At 37.0% G+C, this 19,654-nt stretch overlaps 1 protein-coding gene across 1 annotated transcript in view; it reads left to right on the top strand.

Moving 5' to 3' along the window:
• Window positions 1-19,654, top strand: part of HHIP (hedgehog interacting protein) — a 73,013-nt gene that overhangs the window by 42,626 nt on the left and 10,733 nt on the right. Inside the window, exons 5-11 of the mRNA XM_074154406.1 lie at window positions 10,815-10,966; window positions 11,405-11,578; window positions 12,937-13,080; window positions 13,999-14,120; window positions 16,174-16,297; window positions 16,985-17,115; window positions 17,713-17,794. Coding sequence (XP_074010507.1) covers window positions 10,815-10,966; window positions 11,405-11,578; window positions 12,937-13,080; window positions 13,999-14,120; window positions 16,174-16,297; window positions 16,985-17,115; window positions 17,713-17,794 — 929 coding nt within the window. The remainder of the gene's footprint in view (window positions 1-10,814; window positions 10,967-11,404; window positions 11,579-12,936; window positions 13,081-13,998; window positions 14,121-16,173; window positions 16,298-16,984; window positions 17,116-17,712; window positions 17,795-19,654) is intronic.

Raw genomic sequence — 19,654 nt, 5'->3', positions numbered from 1 at the left:
TTCCCAATAATTTTCTTTTAAAAGAGCATTTAGAGCCTGAACTCAGAGAAAGGACGATAGTACTAAAGGCTAGTCTGGAGAAAAAGTCAAATGTGCACCAAAAAGAGAGCCTGGAACTTTTTCCTGTCCATGCAAGGCATTCATTAGCCTCACAAATAACAGAAAAATCAGCACTGCCGGGGCTTTCACAAGTAGATGAGGGTGTCAAGGGAGAGGCAAAAATCCATCCCGCAGGCAGCGAGTCTCAGGAACCTCAGAATGCTGGCAATGGCTTCGTTAGAAACCAGAGAGCCTTCCTATGCCAAGAACAGACACTAAAATCTCAGACAGTTAATGCAAGAACAGGATAGAGAGGAGTGAGAATATTTTGAGATTTTGAAAACATACTCTTACCAAGTGTGGACTGAAAGGTTCTCAGGAAGGGCCAAATGAAATATTCCATTTCAGTGTTGACATTCTTTTAACTAAAACTAATTTCTAAACTGAAAACAACTCATTGAAATAACCCAAATTCCCAATTTTACAAATATTAGAACTGGGTGTTTCAGCCATTTCAAAACTGTGTTACTTTTTTTCCCCAAAATACAACATGTGCCACAAGTAAACCTCCCTTTCTATCAGGGAGCACAGTGGCTCAGACAAATCAGCGTTTTCAAATGCTATCTTTATTCAGAAAGATCCTGGCCATTTATACTGAAGGCATTTTTCATAGTAATTTACTGGTTGTCTTAGGACAAATGAATTCTGAAGTTCTAAGTCTGCATCAGCTATTGACGCACACAAACATATTCCTCTAATTATTCCATATGCATGCAATGCCTCACCCTATTTCATTTTTATAACTGTGCATGCTTAACGCATTCCTTCTTTGCAATGTCCAAAACTATCTTTGCATTCTCAACAAGAAACATATTTCTCATTCACACATCTTGGGCCAAACCCAGATGGTATTAGTTTCCTACAAGGGTATTTCCTGTATGTCTGAATTGTCAACACGGCTGTGGATTGCCATCATTCTCCTCTTATATACAGATTCTAGTCATGAGGAGCAAACCGTATATCCTCCACCACCCTGGTTTTTCCACTTGGCACATTTCATAAAAATATTCATGCCTCTCTTCAAATTATTAATATTTTTTCACGATTTGAGTTGAGAGGTAAAGATGAGATCAAGCACAAAAATGCCCGATTCTTTTAGCTTCCTTTGGTGTTTGCAAAATGTCTGCGGAAAAATCTGGATTTTGTTGGATTTATTTACTCCATGTTTTCAGGTAGCTGGCAAATTACATCTATTTTTTGAGACTCAGTGAAAGAACTCAAATTGTTCGATTACTTGAGTCAGTATTTGAAATCCAAGCTGTTAACTTAACTGCAGCAGTGCAGGTGAGTTGCCCGCCAGCCTTTCTGCCCTCGGGCTGCACAGCTCCCCGAGGCACCGGGAAGCTGAAGGCGTTGGCAAAGCACCAGTGAGAAAACCGTTTGGGCGGTATCAGAGAATTCAAACGCTTTTTTCATCCCAGCTCTCATTCACTGCTTTTTCAGGAATGTGAAGGTGCTGGTGCTTAAATGTATTTCTGACCCAGGTACAAAACATGACGCTCATGGACAGGTTTTGTTGAAAAAAACTGCAATGATAGTATTTTGTGTTTTTTCTAGCTGCCTTTGTATCAGGACTGCAACAAGTGCAGGGCTTGTATTTCAAACGGTTTGATTTTGGATAACAAACACACTTCCAATGCTCATGCTCACATGTGGGAGCTTAAAACTCAGTAGCAGATGCTGAACCTCTAAGTTGATTTTCTGTTTGCATTTGTGCCAATGAGACAAGACTGGTTACTGTTTGGAACAACTGAACGGACAAAGAACGTAGGTATAAACAATTTTAATATTGGAGTAAATAGACATAACATAGTTGTCTAGCCTTCATCCAGTAGGTCTGTTGTATATCTACTGGTACAATGTTGAAGAATACTTACAGAGCTTCTAAGAATACAAATTCTGATTTTGCCTATTATGTTTAGCATAATCATCTACTGAGAAAACCAGCAACATATGCAACCAGCATTTGCTTTGAAGATATGACACATCATTATCAAAACTATGCTGAATGCTGATGCTAAATATAGGCCGAAATATGCCTCTGCCACGCATCCAGATTTCAGAGTCCGAAAGTTCTTTGGATGTTAGGGAACAGAATAGCATTTGCTTTATCTCTAGAATTTGCACACACATACTTTGGCAACTGAAAAATGATGACGTGTTCCCATCTTTCGGTGCCTGCAGGCAAACCTCACGCTCTACATGGCGGCTCTGCCTTCAGGAGAGAATCTGAGACGACGATAGGGGAATATAAGCACCAATTACACTTAACCTTTCATATGCTTCTAGTCTCTGTCCTGTGTTTTTATGTCACCTGAACTAATGTTCTTCAAATTGTCTCCTAAAAAACCCATTCAGATAATGCAATTTTCCAGTTTCTTAAAATAAGAAGAAAAGGCGAATTGAAATATCTTGCGGAAAACTCTTTACGACCTTTGCTACTTACCTTCAGAGCCTTAATGACTAAAGCTAGAGATCTGCTAAAGAAATAACCTGCAGTGAAGAAGGTACCTTTATATTTTACAGTGAGGATTAGTGTCATTTTGATAAGCCACTGAACTCACTCTTCTCTTAAAACAGTGACAGAGGCAGGTTCATAAAGCCCACAGTTTAATCTAGGTTATGTTGCAAATATGAATGATTACCATAGTAATGCTTGGGGAAAAAACACAACCGGCGTGGACTGCACGAAGTGCCTCTAGTCCTTTATTACCCTCTGGCAAAAGGTATCATCTTTAAGGTGTGCTATTTTTGGCCTTTTTTCAGTTGGGTTTTTGTTGGTTTTTTTTTCAAGATGCAGATTGCTGGCAAATTACTTTTAGCACACGCTGAGCAAGTTTTGCTATTCATTAGCATAAAGACATGGGGACCGATCTGAGTGGAAATCTGTAGGTTTTTTTCCTTCAAGCTGGATGTGGTTTGCTGCTCTCTCCCCCCTGCCCCACGATATTTAAATACATCGGTCATGCGAATGTAACATTCCCCTTGCAACCAGAAAAAGCAAGTATCTGCTTTAATAGACACCAGTTCACTACTGAGAGCCAAAGGAGAAAGGCAGAATTGTGGGTAAGACAAGAGTAATGTCATCAGGGCATCTTTCCATTTGCATCTCTCTTTTTTGAAACTAGTTATTTTTTAATGCCTACAATTAGACAGATCAACATTTCTGGTTTTAATTTAATGCAGAGAGTATGATAATTACTGTTATTCTGTTCTGAATTATATCCCTAAATTTCCATATAAAGTGGTCACGGTAAAACAGCATGAATTTGTTTTCAATTATCGGAGTATAGAATTTGTTGTAGGTTGGTTCATTTTACATAAGCACTGTCAAATTTGCTATGTGTCACCATACATCCTCTTTTTTTTCCCTCTCTCAGCAGAAAAAAGTCTTACAGCTCATTTTAAAGTGCTGTAGACTTTCTTGTGGACATTTATGAAAAGTCTTAATTTAGCAGCCCAAGGAGATCTTTGCACCATAGTAAGATTTTTATTTTTCCATAGCGTATTTTTATCTTTCGCAATGACTAAAGGAGCAGTGATTGGCTGAAATGTCATTATAAATGTCATATAAAAGCAACTTATATATTGAATTATAATTCTTAAACTCTTTTGACAAGTCTCTGCGTTAGATCTGTATTTTAACGAAAAAGGAACATTTTATGAAAAATGCTACTGAAAAGTAAAGATGAGTTTTATATACATAGTCAAGGTATAAGAAAACCAGAGTAGCTGTCTGAGAGGACCACGGTCAAATTAAAGGATCGGTAGAAGAGTAAATCCCTAATAAGTTATCGTAACGTCATGTATTATAATCATCGTGTCACGTATTTGCGAATGTTAATGTAATGTAGTCTGTTCTCTTTGGGGTATCATCTGAGCCAATGTTGTTGGCTACCCACTGAAAGAGAGCTGTAAAATTTGCCTTTATCACAGAAGTGGCCTGGAAAGGTGGGTAAAGCTTAAAAGCAACCGAAAGAAGGAGAAAAAATACAAAGGTCATCAAGTCTATTCTCCCTATTAATGAAAGGTTTCCATGGTCAGTAAATTTCTTAGCACTTAGCACTGCATTCTCGCTCACTTGAAGGAAGCTTTCTCGCTTTACTAGAAGGCTAATTCTGCCACACAATAGACCTCAAACCGATGCAGCTGAAAAGCTGTCAGGAGAAGACAGTCTATAGTGGAAGAGTGCTGAAGAGGAAAAGTATAGGATATGCCAAATAAATAAATAAATAAATAAATAAATACCAGAAAGTGGAGGCGTGCCAGGGAAATAAGAAGGAGCATGCTTATTTTTTACCTTCCCTTAGTGGCCTCCGCTGGTGAACCACTCACTGAATTGCTTGTGGAATGTAAAGCTTCCTTGAAAATAAATCCAGCTGGGGACAGAGGTGGAATCACCACCTGTGTTCCCAGAGGATGAATGCTGCTTACAGCTCAAGAGGCCTCTGTGGTGCAGGAAAGTGTGTAATTCACACCTCCTTGAGCCAGCTTTGCTGAATGCAATAATCATCTGGTCTTTATTTGAATCTCCCTCTTCCGGGACTGATTTCCACTGTCTTCTGTTATTCCAATTCTCCTAAAGTAGTGCAGTACATAAAGTTTCTCAGTCCAGATGCAGACCTCACATGGGCTCATGGCCACCTCCTTGCAAGCACACTCACAGTCATATGTCACTCTGCCCAGAACCTCTCAATTATTGGCTGACTCTTGGCAGTCTCAAAGCTTTTAGCTGCTTCTAACCAATAACTGGGAGAGTTGTCAAAGCAGGATTCATGTCTTAACTAGAAGAGTGTGAAGGAGGCAAGCTGTGGGTTTGTGTTGGGTTGGTATCTGCATTTATAAGTTTCATATACTTTCTTTAGGAGGATGGGAAGAAAGAATTGTATTATCAGGGGACGAGGATTGTCATTTGGATTAAACTAAAGACTTGCCCAGCAGAACAGCAAAATGTGGAGTTGAGGAATTAAAAAAAATAAATACAGAGGACTAGGACTAGAAGTGAAAGGTCCTGCATTTAGTGACTGGTATCTTCAAAGGACTATGAAGGTAAGGAAAAGAAAAAATGATGGAGGCCATGTCAAAATTTTCTTTGCTGCAACAGAAGTAAGAAGAAAAAAAGAATTAGGTTTTAAGTTCCAGTGCTCTCTTTAGATCTCAAACGTTTTTTCATTTATTTCTGCTCAAGTTATGACCACTCCAGAGTTCTTTTGCTGGAAAATTATGCTGCATAATAAATATGTATGTGTATAGGTACTCTGACTTTTCCCCAAGTGCAGAGAAGTCCCATTCAAAATCCATGCAGAGCTGGTCCTATGAATCACCTTCTTACTACCTTTTGATAGATCTGACTTTTGGACCCACCGGACACTAAAGGAGCAGGACATCATTATTTTACTGTGAGATCAGTTGTCCTGTAAAAAAAATGAGCATTTGAATATCACTGCAAACACCAGAGCAGACAACTTTGTGATGGGTACACTCTGGCCATCAATGGTTTTCAGCCAAATCCTGCCCTGGATGTAACTGAACAAAAACCACCTCTAACTTCAGTAGGATTTGTGCTTAAATCCCAAGTAAGAGTGTGTGCCCTTTAAGTATTTTTCCTGTACAAATTTAATTGTAAAGCATTCCTGTATCTAACAGTATTTTTAAGTGAAGTATTAAAATAGGGTGTTTGTTAAAATCAGTGAAAAATATTGAAAATGTTTTTAAAAAATCCTTAGATAACTGCAAAGCTCTTTATAAATGAGAAAAAAAAATAATGAAGCTTTGCAGCAGAACAGCAAAAAGGAAATACTTTGGAGATAGGGTCTAGTATGCCTACTATACTGAGCCATGACATCAGTGTAATTATTTTTCCCTAAGGTAAATGTCTTATGTTACAAATTCTTCCCTTGCCAGGGGCCCCAGGCCCCACAGATGTTCAGATAGCAAAGCACTTGAGTTCTCAACACCCAAGAGGTCTATAGGAGCTGTGTTCCTATCCCATACCTACAGCCCCAATCAATTTCTGGTTTTCTCGTTCGGTATTTGTTGTCCCCTTTCACCTGTCAGAGGCTCTTTCCCCCTTGTGTTTCTCAAAATTGTCAATGCGGCTTTGAGAGGCAAGGTGTGCCCTTGCAGCAGACCTTTTGCTGGTTTCTACTTCTGCTGTAGTCAAGTTTCTCTCCTGTGCTGGGGCCAGATTTCCAAAACATGTCGATTAAGCAAACGCTTCCTGCTGAGAAAAATACCTGACATTGATCTGCAGCCCTACAGTAAGATCCGGTAAAGGAAGGTTCAAATAATCAGAGATTCTTTTGGGGTCTGCTAATTAGAAATCCCTTTCTGAAGCCTTCATATGGTACTGCCTGATAAGAAATTTTAGATGTTTCGTGACCCCTTCCCCCATGTTTTTTACAAGTAAAACTCCTTAAGTTCAAACACGTGGTAATGCATATTAGTTATGGTATTTATTACATAGGAAATAAACTAAATTAGGAGTGATCATACTACGTCAACATGTTACCCAGCATTTGCTCTATAATAATAGATGAAAACAAATTATATAAAGACAATACATTAGAGTTAATATTTTAAGTCGCAAATGACCACTGAATATACCTATTTTAAGCACAGCCGCTTTTAATAAAGGTTGCTACTCATTTCCAATATGAGAGTGGGATTGTCCAGATGAAAAAGCTGTTAAGTATAAATACCACCATTTTATATGAGTAAGTGAATTGTGAAATCAATTTTAAAGAAAAACTCGGAATCTGCTACCTATATTGTTTACTATTAAACCACAGAGAGTAATGGAAATAAATGGTCATGTCTGGTTTTGCTTACAAAAATTAATTACTACTAAGGTGACATAATTATGGGTCATGCTTACAATATTATTTATTTAAAATGAAATAGTTAACAATATTAGTTAAGGCATTCCTGTGTATTTCTCTATATTTACTATAGGAAATAATACACATGTATTGACGTAATGAAATGGCAGTATGTCTTGAAAATAACTGCAGCAGCATATGTTTCTGTATTATAGAAAAAGTGTAATACCTTAATAATATAATGATACTTCTGTATATAATATCAGAGATATACCAGAGTACATTTGGAAACACAGAGATTGAAAGTAGAGCCCACTTCTGAGTGCTTATGTGAAAATACTACCTTTCTATAAAAATCTAGTATTCACATGCAATAATTATTCCTTTTGGTGTTAGTCAAACTACAAAGTGGACCACATTGTGCAGTTGTTTCAGATTTTTACAAGTGTAAATATATTACAACAGAAACTACAATGCAAAAAGAAATATTAAAAATACACTTCAGTTGAGAACACTTAAAGGTGTAATATACTTTTAGAACTGACAGAATGTACCTAACCAACCATTTAAAAATGGAAAGTAAAGAAACACTTTAAGTTTAATGCATACGATTAATCTTTACTTGGCTTTGTACCGACTTCAGGTAATATAATTCTGATTAAATTATTTTCACGCTTGTGGTCCTCAACTAGATGAAACCGTTTTTAAAGGAATCTTTTTTTTTTCATGGAACTCCTTAGCTGAAGCCTATGACCTGGCCCAAGGAAAATCAGTTTTGAACCAAGTGTAGTATTAGTGCAAAACATGCAATTACTCTGAGTAGAAGATGGAAGCATTCAAACTAAAAAGCTGCACAGGCAGACATGGGAAGCATGAGCTTCCAGGTTTAGTTAAAATAGACATTTCACATCGGCCCCTGTCCACAGTATGTTTAGGTAATTAACACTCATTTCAGCCAACCATCATTCTTTGTCTTCAACAGATATCCCAAAGGAATACAAAGATTTGTCTCATTCTTCTCGCCCTTCCTTATCCAACTGACAAATGTTAATGGTTATTCCATCAAATTGTGTAGTGCAGAATGTCATACAAGCCCCTATGTCATCTACAGTTTGTTGGTGCTGGTTTCATCTAAGGGGAAGCTCAAAAAGAAAAGGATGTCAAGAAGTTATTAAGCTGCCAAGAGAAAGATATAGCTATTTGACACATGGTATCCACAAGACAAGACTATAAAGCCTGGAATGCAGGTTTCATGTTAGACCTCAAAAGTCTGTTGATAAAAAATAAAAGTGAGGATTATTCCACAGGGAAAATCTGAAATTTTGAAATTTGGTACATAATTATTCAGTTTGACAGTACCAAAATGACTGCTTGTAAGAGATTTTGCTGGATATCTCTCCATTTATCCCACAACATAAAAGAGATAACACAACAGAAAACTATATACTTTCTGGCACCACAGAGATCATTTGAAAAGCTATGGAAGTTGTGGCAGTGGTTTAATTGGAAACAACAGGTTTGCCAGTTAGCGATAATGCTGAAAGTACACATGAACGATTGTTTTGCAAAACCAGAAAAAGTAAGTATGGGAAAACTCAGTTGGATTTCTAGTTGACCACAAGCCAACTAATGGCTTGATTTTCAGTATCTTAGAGGGATATTTCCAAAGTTTTTATTAAATGCAAAAGTAATAAACTTTTTAGAACACAGTGTGGCTGGCTCTCTTTGAAAAACAGAAAGCAGCGTGACTTTTCAGGAAGTAATAGATGAATTCTACAAACAAAGTAAGTAATATATTGCAGTCTAATAGAATCACGCAAGATAGCAATTAGTAGAAATACTGGCCTGATCCTATTAATACAATTTGCCTCACTCATTACCTTGAAGATCCCGTGTTTCATTCATTTGTCAAATTCTTACTTCGTGTGTACTTCCTTAAAAGCTCTTAATTTAATTTTCACCTGTTTATGCTTTCAACAACTTCACTTTCACACTAAGACTGCTCCCATGACATCAAGTGCTAAATAAAATCTTCAGCTTAGTAACAAAAAAAAGATCTTTTCTTACTAATACTTTCAATAACTCACCTTGAATGGCAGGCCTAGTGTGATTCATTGACATTCCTGGGCCCTTAAATGAGTTGAACTCATCTCTCAGGAGAAGAAATAGGACTGTCTTTGTCTGGGCACAACAGACAGAATCATTCATCAGGAATCTTTGAAATATGCCTTACTGTTCCCAAAGCAACTGATTTTCCTCCCTTTGCTTCAGACTTTTATCAGAGCAACTTGGTCAAAACTCTTAGAAACTCATACCATAATATCTACAATCAGTTCAGACTTGGCTGCGGAATTATTTTTGGCTTGTAAAGGAGAAGGAGCGAGATTACCAGTCCCTTCATCCGTGATGACTGCAACTGATTTGGCAGCTCTAACTAGACTTTCAAAACTAACCTCTCTGATAAACCCCTGAAACTAAATTTTTCTAGCAAACAAACTAGCAAATTTTGGCTGCCTCTAAATTAGCAGGATCCAGATTTCATTGTGCTTATCTCTTTGTATGGAAATCTCTTGACCTATTTACATCTCCAGTTCTGACTCAGGTTTCTCTTTGGTGGTTGTGATTAAAAAGGAAGTATGGCAATCACATTGAATTAAAATAAATTAAAGCTGTGCACTTTCCCAATTAGGCCTTTTGTGGGACGTCTTTCAACAGGAAGAGAGACCCATCCATCACTCTGAATTGCAAATACACTTTAAAAGCTTATAATTTAAAATTTCATAATTAGTTATCATGGGTGTGGTTAGAGTTGCAAAACGTTGTCTCCTTATGGGTGCAGAGCTGGAGCACTTGAATCTACAGCAGTCACTTAGTTTTGAAAGGCTGGCAAACCCTGAGTTAAACTCCAAAACAACTATCAGCTTGTGAATAATCATATATATGAATTGAATTTGAATTGTTAATTATGTACTCTGTTTATTGCTATGCCTCAGCTTCTCTCCTTTGTATTACCTCAAGAGCAACAAATGAATCTATGTTTTATTCTTCATTTATACAAATACAATTTTAGGCATAGTAATATTACATACATTTTTAGAAGCCGAAAATTGCTTTCTATTTAAGTGCACAGGGTATGTGCATTGTCACAGTACATTACATGGATTTGATGCTTAACGTATAACTGTACTAATCTTTGTGGCAAACATAGTAACAAAAGAAAGTTGTTCAGAAATTTTTCTATTTTTATTTTAAAAAATAACAAAACCTTTTCCATTGAAGGACCACATGTAAAACTATGGTTTCTCTGCACACAGGCCAAGGCTGCTTATTACCTACAGTATACTAGCTATGATGAACAGACCACCATAGTTGTGACAACTGATGTTGCTGCCTCCAGGGTAAAACAAAGGTTTACATATTACACAAGCAATTTAACTGTTTTCTAAACATATTGCCAAGACAGTGGGAGTTGGCAGCCAGCACTGTGTTTTAGGTTTTGGATACTTGGATTAGAAGTGACTGCTGATTATAGACCTTTTTATTTGTCTTCTACGAATTACAAGCAACCTAGTAACCCAGCAAAGAATCCTTCACAGCACTTAAACTTGTCTTCATGGCTTCCCAAAGATTACATACACAAATCACTCCACAAAAGTGGCGTAAGAGACTTGTGCATAGATAACTACATAAGACAATTGTCTTCTTCTAACTCTTAAAGAGTTCCCCAAAGTGAAATGTTTTATAATCCTTTTTGTGCAGTAGTCAGGAAAGAAATAAAAGAGTTTGGGCAAAGATTATCCACAAGAAAGAAACTTTTTTTTTTGGGTTCCAGCTGAAACACAATAAAGAACATAATTAACTTCACAATTCTTTGTGTTTTTCATTTGACTGCAGGGAGGAGATGAAAGAGGACTGTTAAGCCTTGCATTCCATCCCAATTACAAGAAAAATGGAAAGCTGTATGTGTCTTATACCACCAACCAAGAACGGTGGGCTATTGGACCTCATGACCACATCCTTAGGGTTGTAGAATACACAGTATCCAGGTATCAGTAGAAGTCTAAAATTCACAAATTCTCTATTTCTTAGCAATCCTTTCATTATAACACTTCCCATTTCTAAAATGAACTATCAGATTTACAATGTGTATACTTGGGCACTTGCAGAAAAAATATTGCTGATTTTATTTCAAACAGTAGTTCTGGAACGCCAGTAAGTATACTGGTTTATTCTTTTTAAGACTTTTTTTATTTATTCTGTCATTTTTTAATTATAGTTGTTTCCTACTTATTGTGCATAGGCAGCAAGATATTTTTTGTGAACGCTGGAAAATTGAAATTTCTCAGAAATAATCGTTTGACATTTTTCCACCAAGTTACAACATCCACGTCTTAAAGTAAAATTTGAATGACTCAATCTTATTTTTAGAAAGAAGAGCAATGATAATGAACTGTGAAAACTGTGATCACATCTTTATATTGCAGGAAAAATCCGCACCAAGTTGATATGAGAACAGCAAGAGTCTTTTTAGAAGTAGCAGAACTACATCGAAAACACCTAGGAGGACAGCTTCTGTTTGGCCCAGACGGTTTCCTGTACATTTTTCTTGGAGATGGCATGATCACTCTAGATGACATGGAGGAGATGGACGGTTTAAGGTACAAAAACTACCAATGGATAGACTTCTATTATTGTCTTCTGGTATTAGAGGTCACAATCAAAAATGACCAGCAGCTGTCAGGACAAATGTTACTCCCCCTTCCTTTACTACCTAATTCCCCTAGTTTCAGTGCCTGGGTTTAGCAAACTGCTGATTTTCAGAACAGTCTTACTGCTTAAATGCATTTTCTTGTAATTGTGTGCTATCAAACCATTTAAATATTGGAGCCCTCACCAATAGTAGATGCAATTGTATTTAAGCACAGGTTAGACTTCTTTGTTCCAAACTATTATTCCATGAACAAGGCAATTTATTGAGCAAACATCCTAAAAAAGTGTCTACGCAGACCAGAGTCAGTAACACCACTGTATCACTTGGGAAAATGCCTAGAGAACATATGAAGCAATCCTGCTTTGGTTCTACCTGTACAATTTTCTCAACCTGCTTTTTCTCTCTGTTTCATTATGCTCGGTTAAAGTTGCAACGTTTACCTTAATTTAGAGAAAGTGTGGTACTGAGCTTTTACAGACCTAAAAGGAGTTTCTCTGCTCAAAGGCCTCTTTGGCTCAGCGGAGCCGCAGGTGCTCCTGCCCTTTGCAGTGAGGATATATGTGAAACCCAGACCAGAGAGCAATTCTAATACTTGATTTTAAATTAACGTAAAACAAGGGGAAACTGGAACAGATTCATGATGAAGAAAGACAGAAAGGAATCAATTTAAAATATCACATCTATTCATGTTTGTAAAAAGAGTTTTGATGCTCCTCTTCTACATTCTTGTCCTTCTCCCTTCCTCCATCACAATCATCAATGTAAGGCAAAACATTTTACTAATACCAACATCTCCACTCAACCAAGACAATTACTTTCTTTTCTTTTTTTTTTTTTTCTTTTAATTAATGTACAATTAATCTTTGTATGGTACTATGACTAGATACCATTGAATTTAAGAGCAGGATTCAAAGTGTTACCAAAAAGCATCTTGTAACTACATGGTGATTATATCCATAGTTACCCTAGAGGAGGTACAGTATAAAAGAGTTAATAACCTTATATTTGAAGCCATAGAACAATGACGATTTATGGAAAGTCGCTCTTATTTTCAAGTTGCTTCCCAACAGCGTTGTCAGAGGTGTTCTAGTATGCACATAACAAGGCAACACAATGGCCAAACTGAATCTCAGATAGGTTCTGCTACTATTCTTTGGACTTGCATGTACCATAAAACCTAATTTAGACGTGATTATTCAGTAAAGTGGGTGGTTTATTTTGCTGGTTCACTGCAGTATTATATGGATTAAATCTACCAGTAAAATACTTTTAAAAACCAATTATTTTATCTTCCAACTTTCTCAGTGATTTTACAGGTTCTGTATTGCGTCTCGACGTAAATACTGACCTGTGCAATGTCCCCTATTCCATACCACGGAGCAATCCACATTTTAATAGCACAAACCAACCTCCTGAGATTTTTGCACATGGACTCCACAATCCAGGCCGGTAAGTAAGTTACAAATAAACTGAATTACTCTGGAGCAGATACTGTTTTCAACCGGATATCTTCTATACAGTCAGGAAACAAAATTTTAATAATAAAGGCACTAGTGGACTTTTTAAAACTTCCACTCCTCCACCTGCACAAATGTGTCCCAGTCAGAAACAAACACACATTGGCAAAGGGGAAGGAGAAGAGAATTCACGACTATTGCAAGTCAAGACTGAAGTGACAGAAAAAAAGTACAGGACTTCTGGTTTTAAGGAAATATAAAATTATTACCTTTATGAAAGAAAAGAACTTAAAGCAGAGAGTGGGTAAAATGCAGCTTAGATGGGAATCTGAGAAATTAGAGCAGTAGAATCTTGATTGAGAAAAAAAAAAGGCACATGGAAAACAAATGAGAACATCTGGTGATATCTAAACAATAACAAGGAGGAGAACAATGCTTTAACTAAACAAAACATAATTCAGCAAATTAGGTGGGTGGTAGTACTGAAGTGACATTTAAAGTCATGGTTTGAAAAAATTCAAAGTCAAGTTGTTCAGATAAGGAGCTGATTCTCAAGACTTTTTAACAGGCCAAATTCTTACACCATATAAGTCAACTCTCTTAGCTTGGTTAAAGCACTATTCATTTCAGGAGCTCTTGAGCAGAGTACATTTTATCACTAGGAGAAAATAGTTTTACTTCACATTACATAAAAAATGGTGCAGGGATGGGAAAGGTATATTACCTCTTATATACAAATCTGACACACTTCTCAGATGTTTTGGCTCAGTATGAAATAGGTCCCTCAAATGAGTAGGCACCACAAAGAAACAATAATCCTGCAAAATATGATGCTTCATACTATTGATAGAGAATCATTCACTATGAGCTCATCTATCTCACGGGTTTTCTTATATTTTTTGTTTTACAGGTGTGCTGTGGACCGCCACCCCACAGATGTAAACATCAATTTAACTATACTTTGCTCAGATTCTAATGGAAAGAACAGATCTTCAGCAAGAATCTTACAAATAATAAAGGGTAAAGACTATGGTAAGTTCCAGTGAGGGTAAAGCTACTGGGAACAGTCGGGGTTTATGCCCATGGAATAATAACTAGAAAGCAGAAAAAAATAGATAAGGGACTGACTGTATACGCATGATAGGTAACTTACTGCATAGATAGGATTAGTAACCTACAAAAGACAGAACTTATGAAAAGTATGGTACAAGCAGATAAAAGATACAAGACAAAACAAAACTTAAATGACTCAACTTTGTTCTTGTTGTTGTAGAATATCGTGTAAATAAGATTTAAGAAATATGCCAGTTGCTAGTCTCTCAAAGATCTCACTGTTGCTGCATTTGATGGCTCATAAAGAAAAGATTTTGGAATATCAGGAAGTGATGAAAACGTATTCTTAGTCATTCACAAATAACCTTTTAAGATACAGAATGGAAACCTCATGTAATGTGCTTCCTATAATGGAAAAAGTGAGACAGACAACAACAGACCACAACCAAACAGGGAAATGACTGAGCTCTGTTTAAATTTTACTGAAAATTAAAAACTTAGAAAAATGCACTATGCTACTACTTCATAATAAACAGCTAGTTTAGATGAGATTGCAAAAAGATAAACATACTTAATTAGGGATTTAAAATTTTGAATGTTTCATGTGCTCTCTGAATCGGTATGATTGTCAATCACAATTTTAGTTTTATGTTTAACTCTGATGCTCACCAAGATCTCTTCCTAGTTCAGGCAAGCTGGGTGACAGTTACTCTGAGCTATCATCTGCCTTGGTCGACCATTTAGCAGCTTGTAAATTCATGGTGGTAAAAGGTGATAAATGCCAAAGGTGTGTAAAGACATCAAAAACTGGTCCATCTCCTGGAACGTGGCGTTTTCTGATTTTATTCACAACCCTACTTCTCCAACCTGTACTTTACTTAAAAGCAAAGCAGCTGTTCTGGCTAGTACAATAGTGTAATGCAATTGTTCTACTTTAGTTATTGCACGTATTTTCTGTGTTCATTTTACAAAAGCCAAACCAAAGAATAATATTTGGTAAACCACCGCTCCAATGGAATTTTGACTGCATCTTTATTGCAGAGTAAACTAAGCAATATTGTGTCTATCCAGAACATCTTGCCAATATTAATACTAGGCTATGGGTCAATTGCTTCAATAAAAAGAGCTCATCGTCCTTTTCTCCCACATAAATTTTCAGCTCTTACTCTTGTAGGATAATCTGGGAAATTCATTTATCAAAGACTTGCAGATAGCCCTCTGACTTAAAAAAAACCCGACTTCCTATAAAATAAAGGTCTATTGACGGTGGCTTTAATTTAAAATTATGCAGTTAGCATCTCAAGTTGAGCCTTTTTTTACACTAAGCAGTATTTGATTGCACGAATAGGAACATTTACACTGAAACTTCCTTGAAGACATTATTTGATATGGCTACTCTGCAGTTTTGTAAAAAAAAAAAAAAAAAAGGGAAAAAAAAATATGTGTAGGAACTGCAACTACAACAGCAGCACGAAATAAATTACCACAAGAATCTATGGCTAGCAATATGGGGTTTATGGGACATGACACATATACAATGTTTAAAACTCTGATTTTGAAATAGTTTCTCAAACCACTGAAAAGCTTTGAAAACAAGTTCTGCTGAAAATCACTGGAATTTCTGCTCTTAGATACAGGAAGGACTTTACAGTGAAGGGGGTTTAACTGTATTCCTGAAGTTCAGGAGGGCCATCCTGCAGACTGTATTGGCACGTAAAAGTTAATAGCAGTAATCACATCAACTTCAATGAAAGTCCGACCTAATCCTTACAGAGTTTTATTCTTCCAGCCTGTGCACAGGGAAGAAAGCAATTATAGCCTCTCCTGTCGAAATCCCTAACCGATTGTTTCACAAACAGCTTTTGTTGTAATTTTTTGATTTTTTTAGTGTTTCATTTCCAGCAACACATCTTGAATTTTGAGGAATGTTTAAATGGAGTTAACCTCTTTTCTTGAAGTAATAACATTTTCATAACTGTGAATCAAAATATGGAACTGCATATGATCTAATGCTACGGTAGTTCCTTTTTAGAAAGTGAGCCTTCACTTTTAGAATTCAAACCATTCAGCAGTGGATCCTTGGTTGGTGGATTTGTCTATCGAGGCTGCCAGTCTGAACGACTCTATGGAAGTTATGTGTTTGGAGACCGCAATGGGTAGGTTTCTTATAACTCACTCTTAAACAAAAATGAATATAAGGTATATTTAGTCATTGAGCTTCCTGTATAAAGGAACACCAACAGTCTTGTATATTGTGTCGCTTTGCCGATTTAGCGGTGTGACAACACAGATTAAATTCTAGATTTGGAAATAAAATAGCACAGCATTCTAATGAATGGCAACGTGTAACATATCTGATCCTTGGAATAAAGTACAGACGGAGACACATCACGGCACTCTTAAGATTTTAGTTCTACAAACACTTGCACGCGGCATTTACATTATAATGGGAATAATGTTAATTGTGGAACTGTTTCCCAAACAGGTCTAACTGGTGAGGTTTTTACAACTTTTGGGGTTTTATGGAAACATCACTGACGGAGCAAAATGATTTTTTTTATTAATGAATGGGTATAGTTTTCCCGTGCCAAATAGCTCAGTATTCACAAATGGCTATATAATAATAGCTTGAACCCAATTTTGCAATACTTGAATGACAGGAAGGGAAATGCTGTTCTTTCTAAGCACCTGAAAAATAACAGGCAGGAAATCATAAGATGATGAACTGCACAGAGGTATCTATGGAGCTACTTGCAGCAAGTGTTTACTTATTTATCTGGACAGTGAAAACTCTCTATTCAAAATGTAATATAACAATTTGCTTTATGTGTTTTTGGATATAGAAATTTTTTAACACTGCAACAGAGTCCTGCAACCAAACAGTGGCAAGAGAAACCCCTCTGTCTTGGCAACACTGGTTCATGTAGAGGTTTCTTTTCAGGCCCTGTCTTGGGATTTGGTGAAGACGAATTAGGTAAATAGAAAAAAAATTATGTTATTAAATCATAAGCCTTATCGGTAATGTCTGCTGAACTATTCAAAATTACAGTAAATGTTTAAAAAGAAGAAATCTAAAACCTGTCTTTCCTTTGCCAAAGCTTTCTACACTGCTCTCAGCTACACCTTATCAGTCTTGTAAGAACCAAGAAGAGAATGGGTTGTTGGAAGGGCAAAGGTCCTTACTGTCTTTCACATTCTGTGAACTGTGTCACTCACTGTGACACGTTGTGTCATGTACTTGCTTTTATCCCCAGCATTACAGACCCAAGATACTGCATGAGCAGACCAATCCCCCTCTTCTCCCTCCCCAATTTTATTGGTTTTAACCAATTCTATACAATATGAAACAAAAACCATTCATGATAAAGTGTATTTCTCATTTTAGCATCAATTTGGGGAAAGTGCTTATTTAAATTTTCAAATAGCAACGATTCTGTTAGATATTTCAGTGATGAGTGTTTCTTCTGAAGTTTTTTTAACCTCATCCTGCAAATACAGCTAGATCACAAAAGTCACGTTTTTGACACCTTAGAAAAGGAAAACTAATTTATTGCACTGGTTTCTTTAACAGGTGAGATTTACATACTATCAAGCAGTAAAAGTATGACACAGCCTCACAGCGGAAAACTCTACAAGATCATTGACCCAAAAAGGTGAGCATGGCATTTCTCACTAAGATCAGTCTTCCCTTCAACAGGTTATTAAAAAACAACAGATAAATGTAGTTCTTTCCAGGTAGCTGAATTACACAATACTGACATTCAGTAAGAAGGGAAATTCTCAATACAGAGGTCTTCCTAAAAGCAAATGTACATCAGCAGCAAGCAGAATAGATTCACTAAAAGTAACCACTGTCTCATAGAAAACGAACGTCAGAACAACAGAGGTGTAACCAACACTGACTTCTGGAAATCTTTACTCTTTGACATTATGCTAAGTGCTGCCCACTTTCCCACCCAGATTCACATTCTTGCATGTTTCCATAGAAGTGTAGACATACTTAATGTGGCACCATATGGACCAGCACAGGTAAAAGATGCTCCTCATTGTTCTGAAGCCAAATGACTTGTAGGTACCACAGAGGTTACGCAGCATCAAGGGAAGGCAGATGCTGGAATTCTCCCCAATGTTACTGCTTCCTTACCTGCCCCTGCGGTGGGACAGTGCACCCAGTGGGACAGTGGGACAGGAGCTGGCTCAAAAGGTTAGTACTGGCTGACGATACCTACTCTGTGCACTGAAAAGCTACTACAGAAAATAATTTGACAGTACTAGCCAGTGGACAAGCCATCCTGGGTCAGTTCCAGTCTCACTTCCTCAATTTCGGTTTTGCCATAAGTAAGCTCCGAGGGACACATTCAATCTTTCCCACACATCTCTTCTGTTGTACAGGATATACCACAAACGGACAATAATACAGAGGACTGAATCCTCAGTGAGTGAGTGTCACCGTTTACTAGTTCTCAACATCCTTCCATACCCCTGCATTTACCTGTCTCTCCCTGGGGAGGTTTGGAGCACCAGGAAAGGAAACCTTCTGTCCTTGGACTGTGTGCCAAAAATACACTGAATTCTTTTACAGTTCTTAAAGTACTGTTTCCAAAACGCTTATAAATCCCACTCAAACGCACAGAATTAATGTGATTGATTTAATTATTTAGACTAAATTACGAGTTGTAAAATGAGGATAAATGAAAATTATCAAACCCAGAGTTTCTTGAGATGTGATCACTTTCAGTTCTCTGCAAAGCAGCTAGAGCTATGAAAATATTAGGGAATCTGGAAGGACTGCAAAAATCATGACCCAGGGGCCCCAGCAACAGTAAGAGAAGATGACTAGCAAGTACTCACCTCAGCCAGAGAAATAGCATTTTCTTCATGACGGATCTTGCTGCTTTATCAGACCAAGTCTGTGGCGTGTAAAGGTACCACATCCACCCTGCAAAAGCATCAGCAATTAACACAAAACGAAAAGGCCAACAGAAATGAAGTTTGTCGTAGTAATTACTTTGACCCCATCATACCCTGCAAGAGCAACTGCCTGTTTGTTCAGCATCTACTTCAGCATGTTTCCCCATCAGCATCACATACAGTCAGGCTTACATTTTTGGTTTTGCTGTCGGCTATTTAAGAGAGGAATTTATTTTCTTGTCAGAATTTAAATTCTAAAAATTGTTATTAGGACAACAAGTTAATTCAATAATAAATTCATTAAATTGGATGCACACTGTACTGTAAGTTACAGTAGAGTTTCAGTGTTTTATAATTATACTATCCCAAACCTATAGCAAATAATTTGGAAGCAGATGTTACTGCAGGTTAGTGCACTCTGTCAGTCAAGGTTATTAGGTATGTTTTATTTATGCTTTCTGGTATTAAAAACATTTTTTTTAGAACAAAACTTTCCATTCTTACTGGGATTGTTTAGTCTGTTGGTGTATGGTTTTAAGTGAATTTTACACCCTAAATCCACTATTAGTATCTAATTACATGGGTCTGCCTTGTTTGACCTC

This window comes from Numenius arquata, chromosome 10, assembly GCF_964106895.1.
Source record: "Numenius arquata chromosome 10, bNumArq3.hap1.1, whole genome shotgun sequence".
NCBI classification, from domain to species: Eukaryota; Metazoa; Chordata; class Aves; order Charadriiformes; family Scolopacidae; genus Numenius; species Numenius arquata.
Note: the sequence above shows the minus strand (reverse complement) of the source record. Positions and strands in the feature narration are given on the sequence as shown.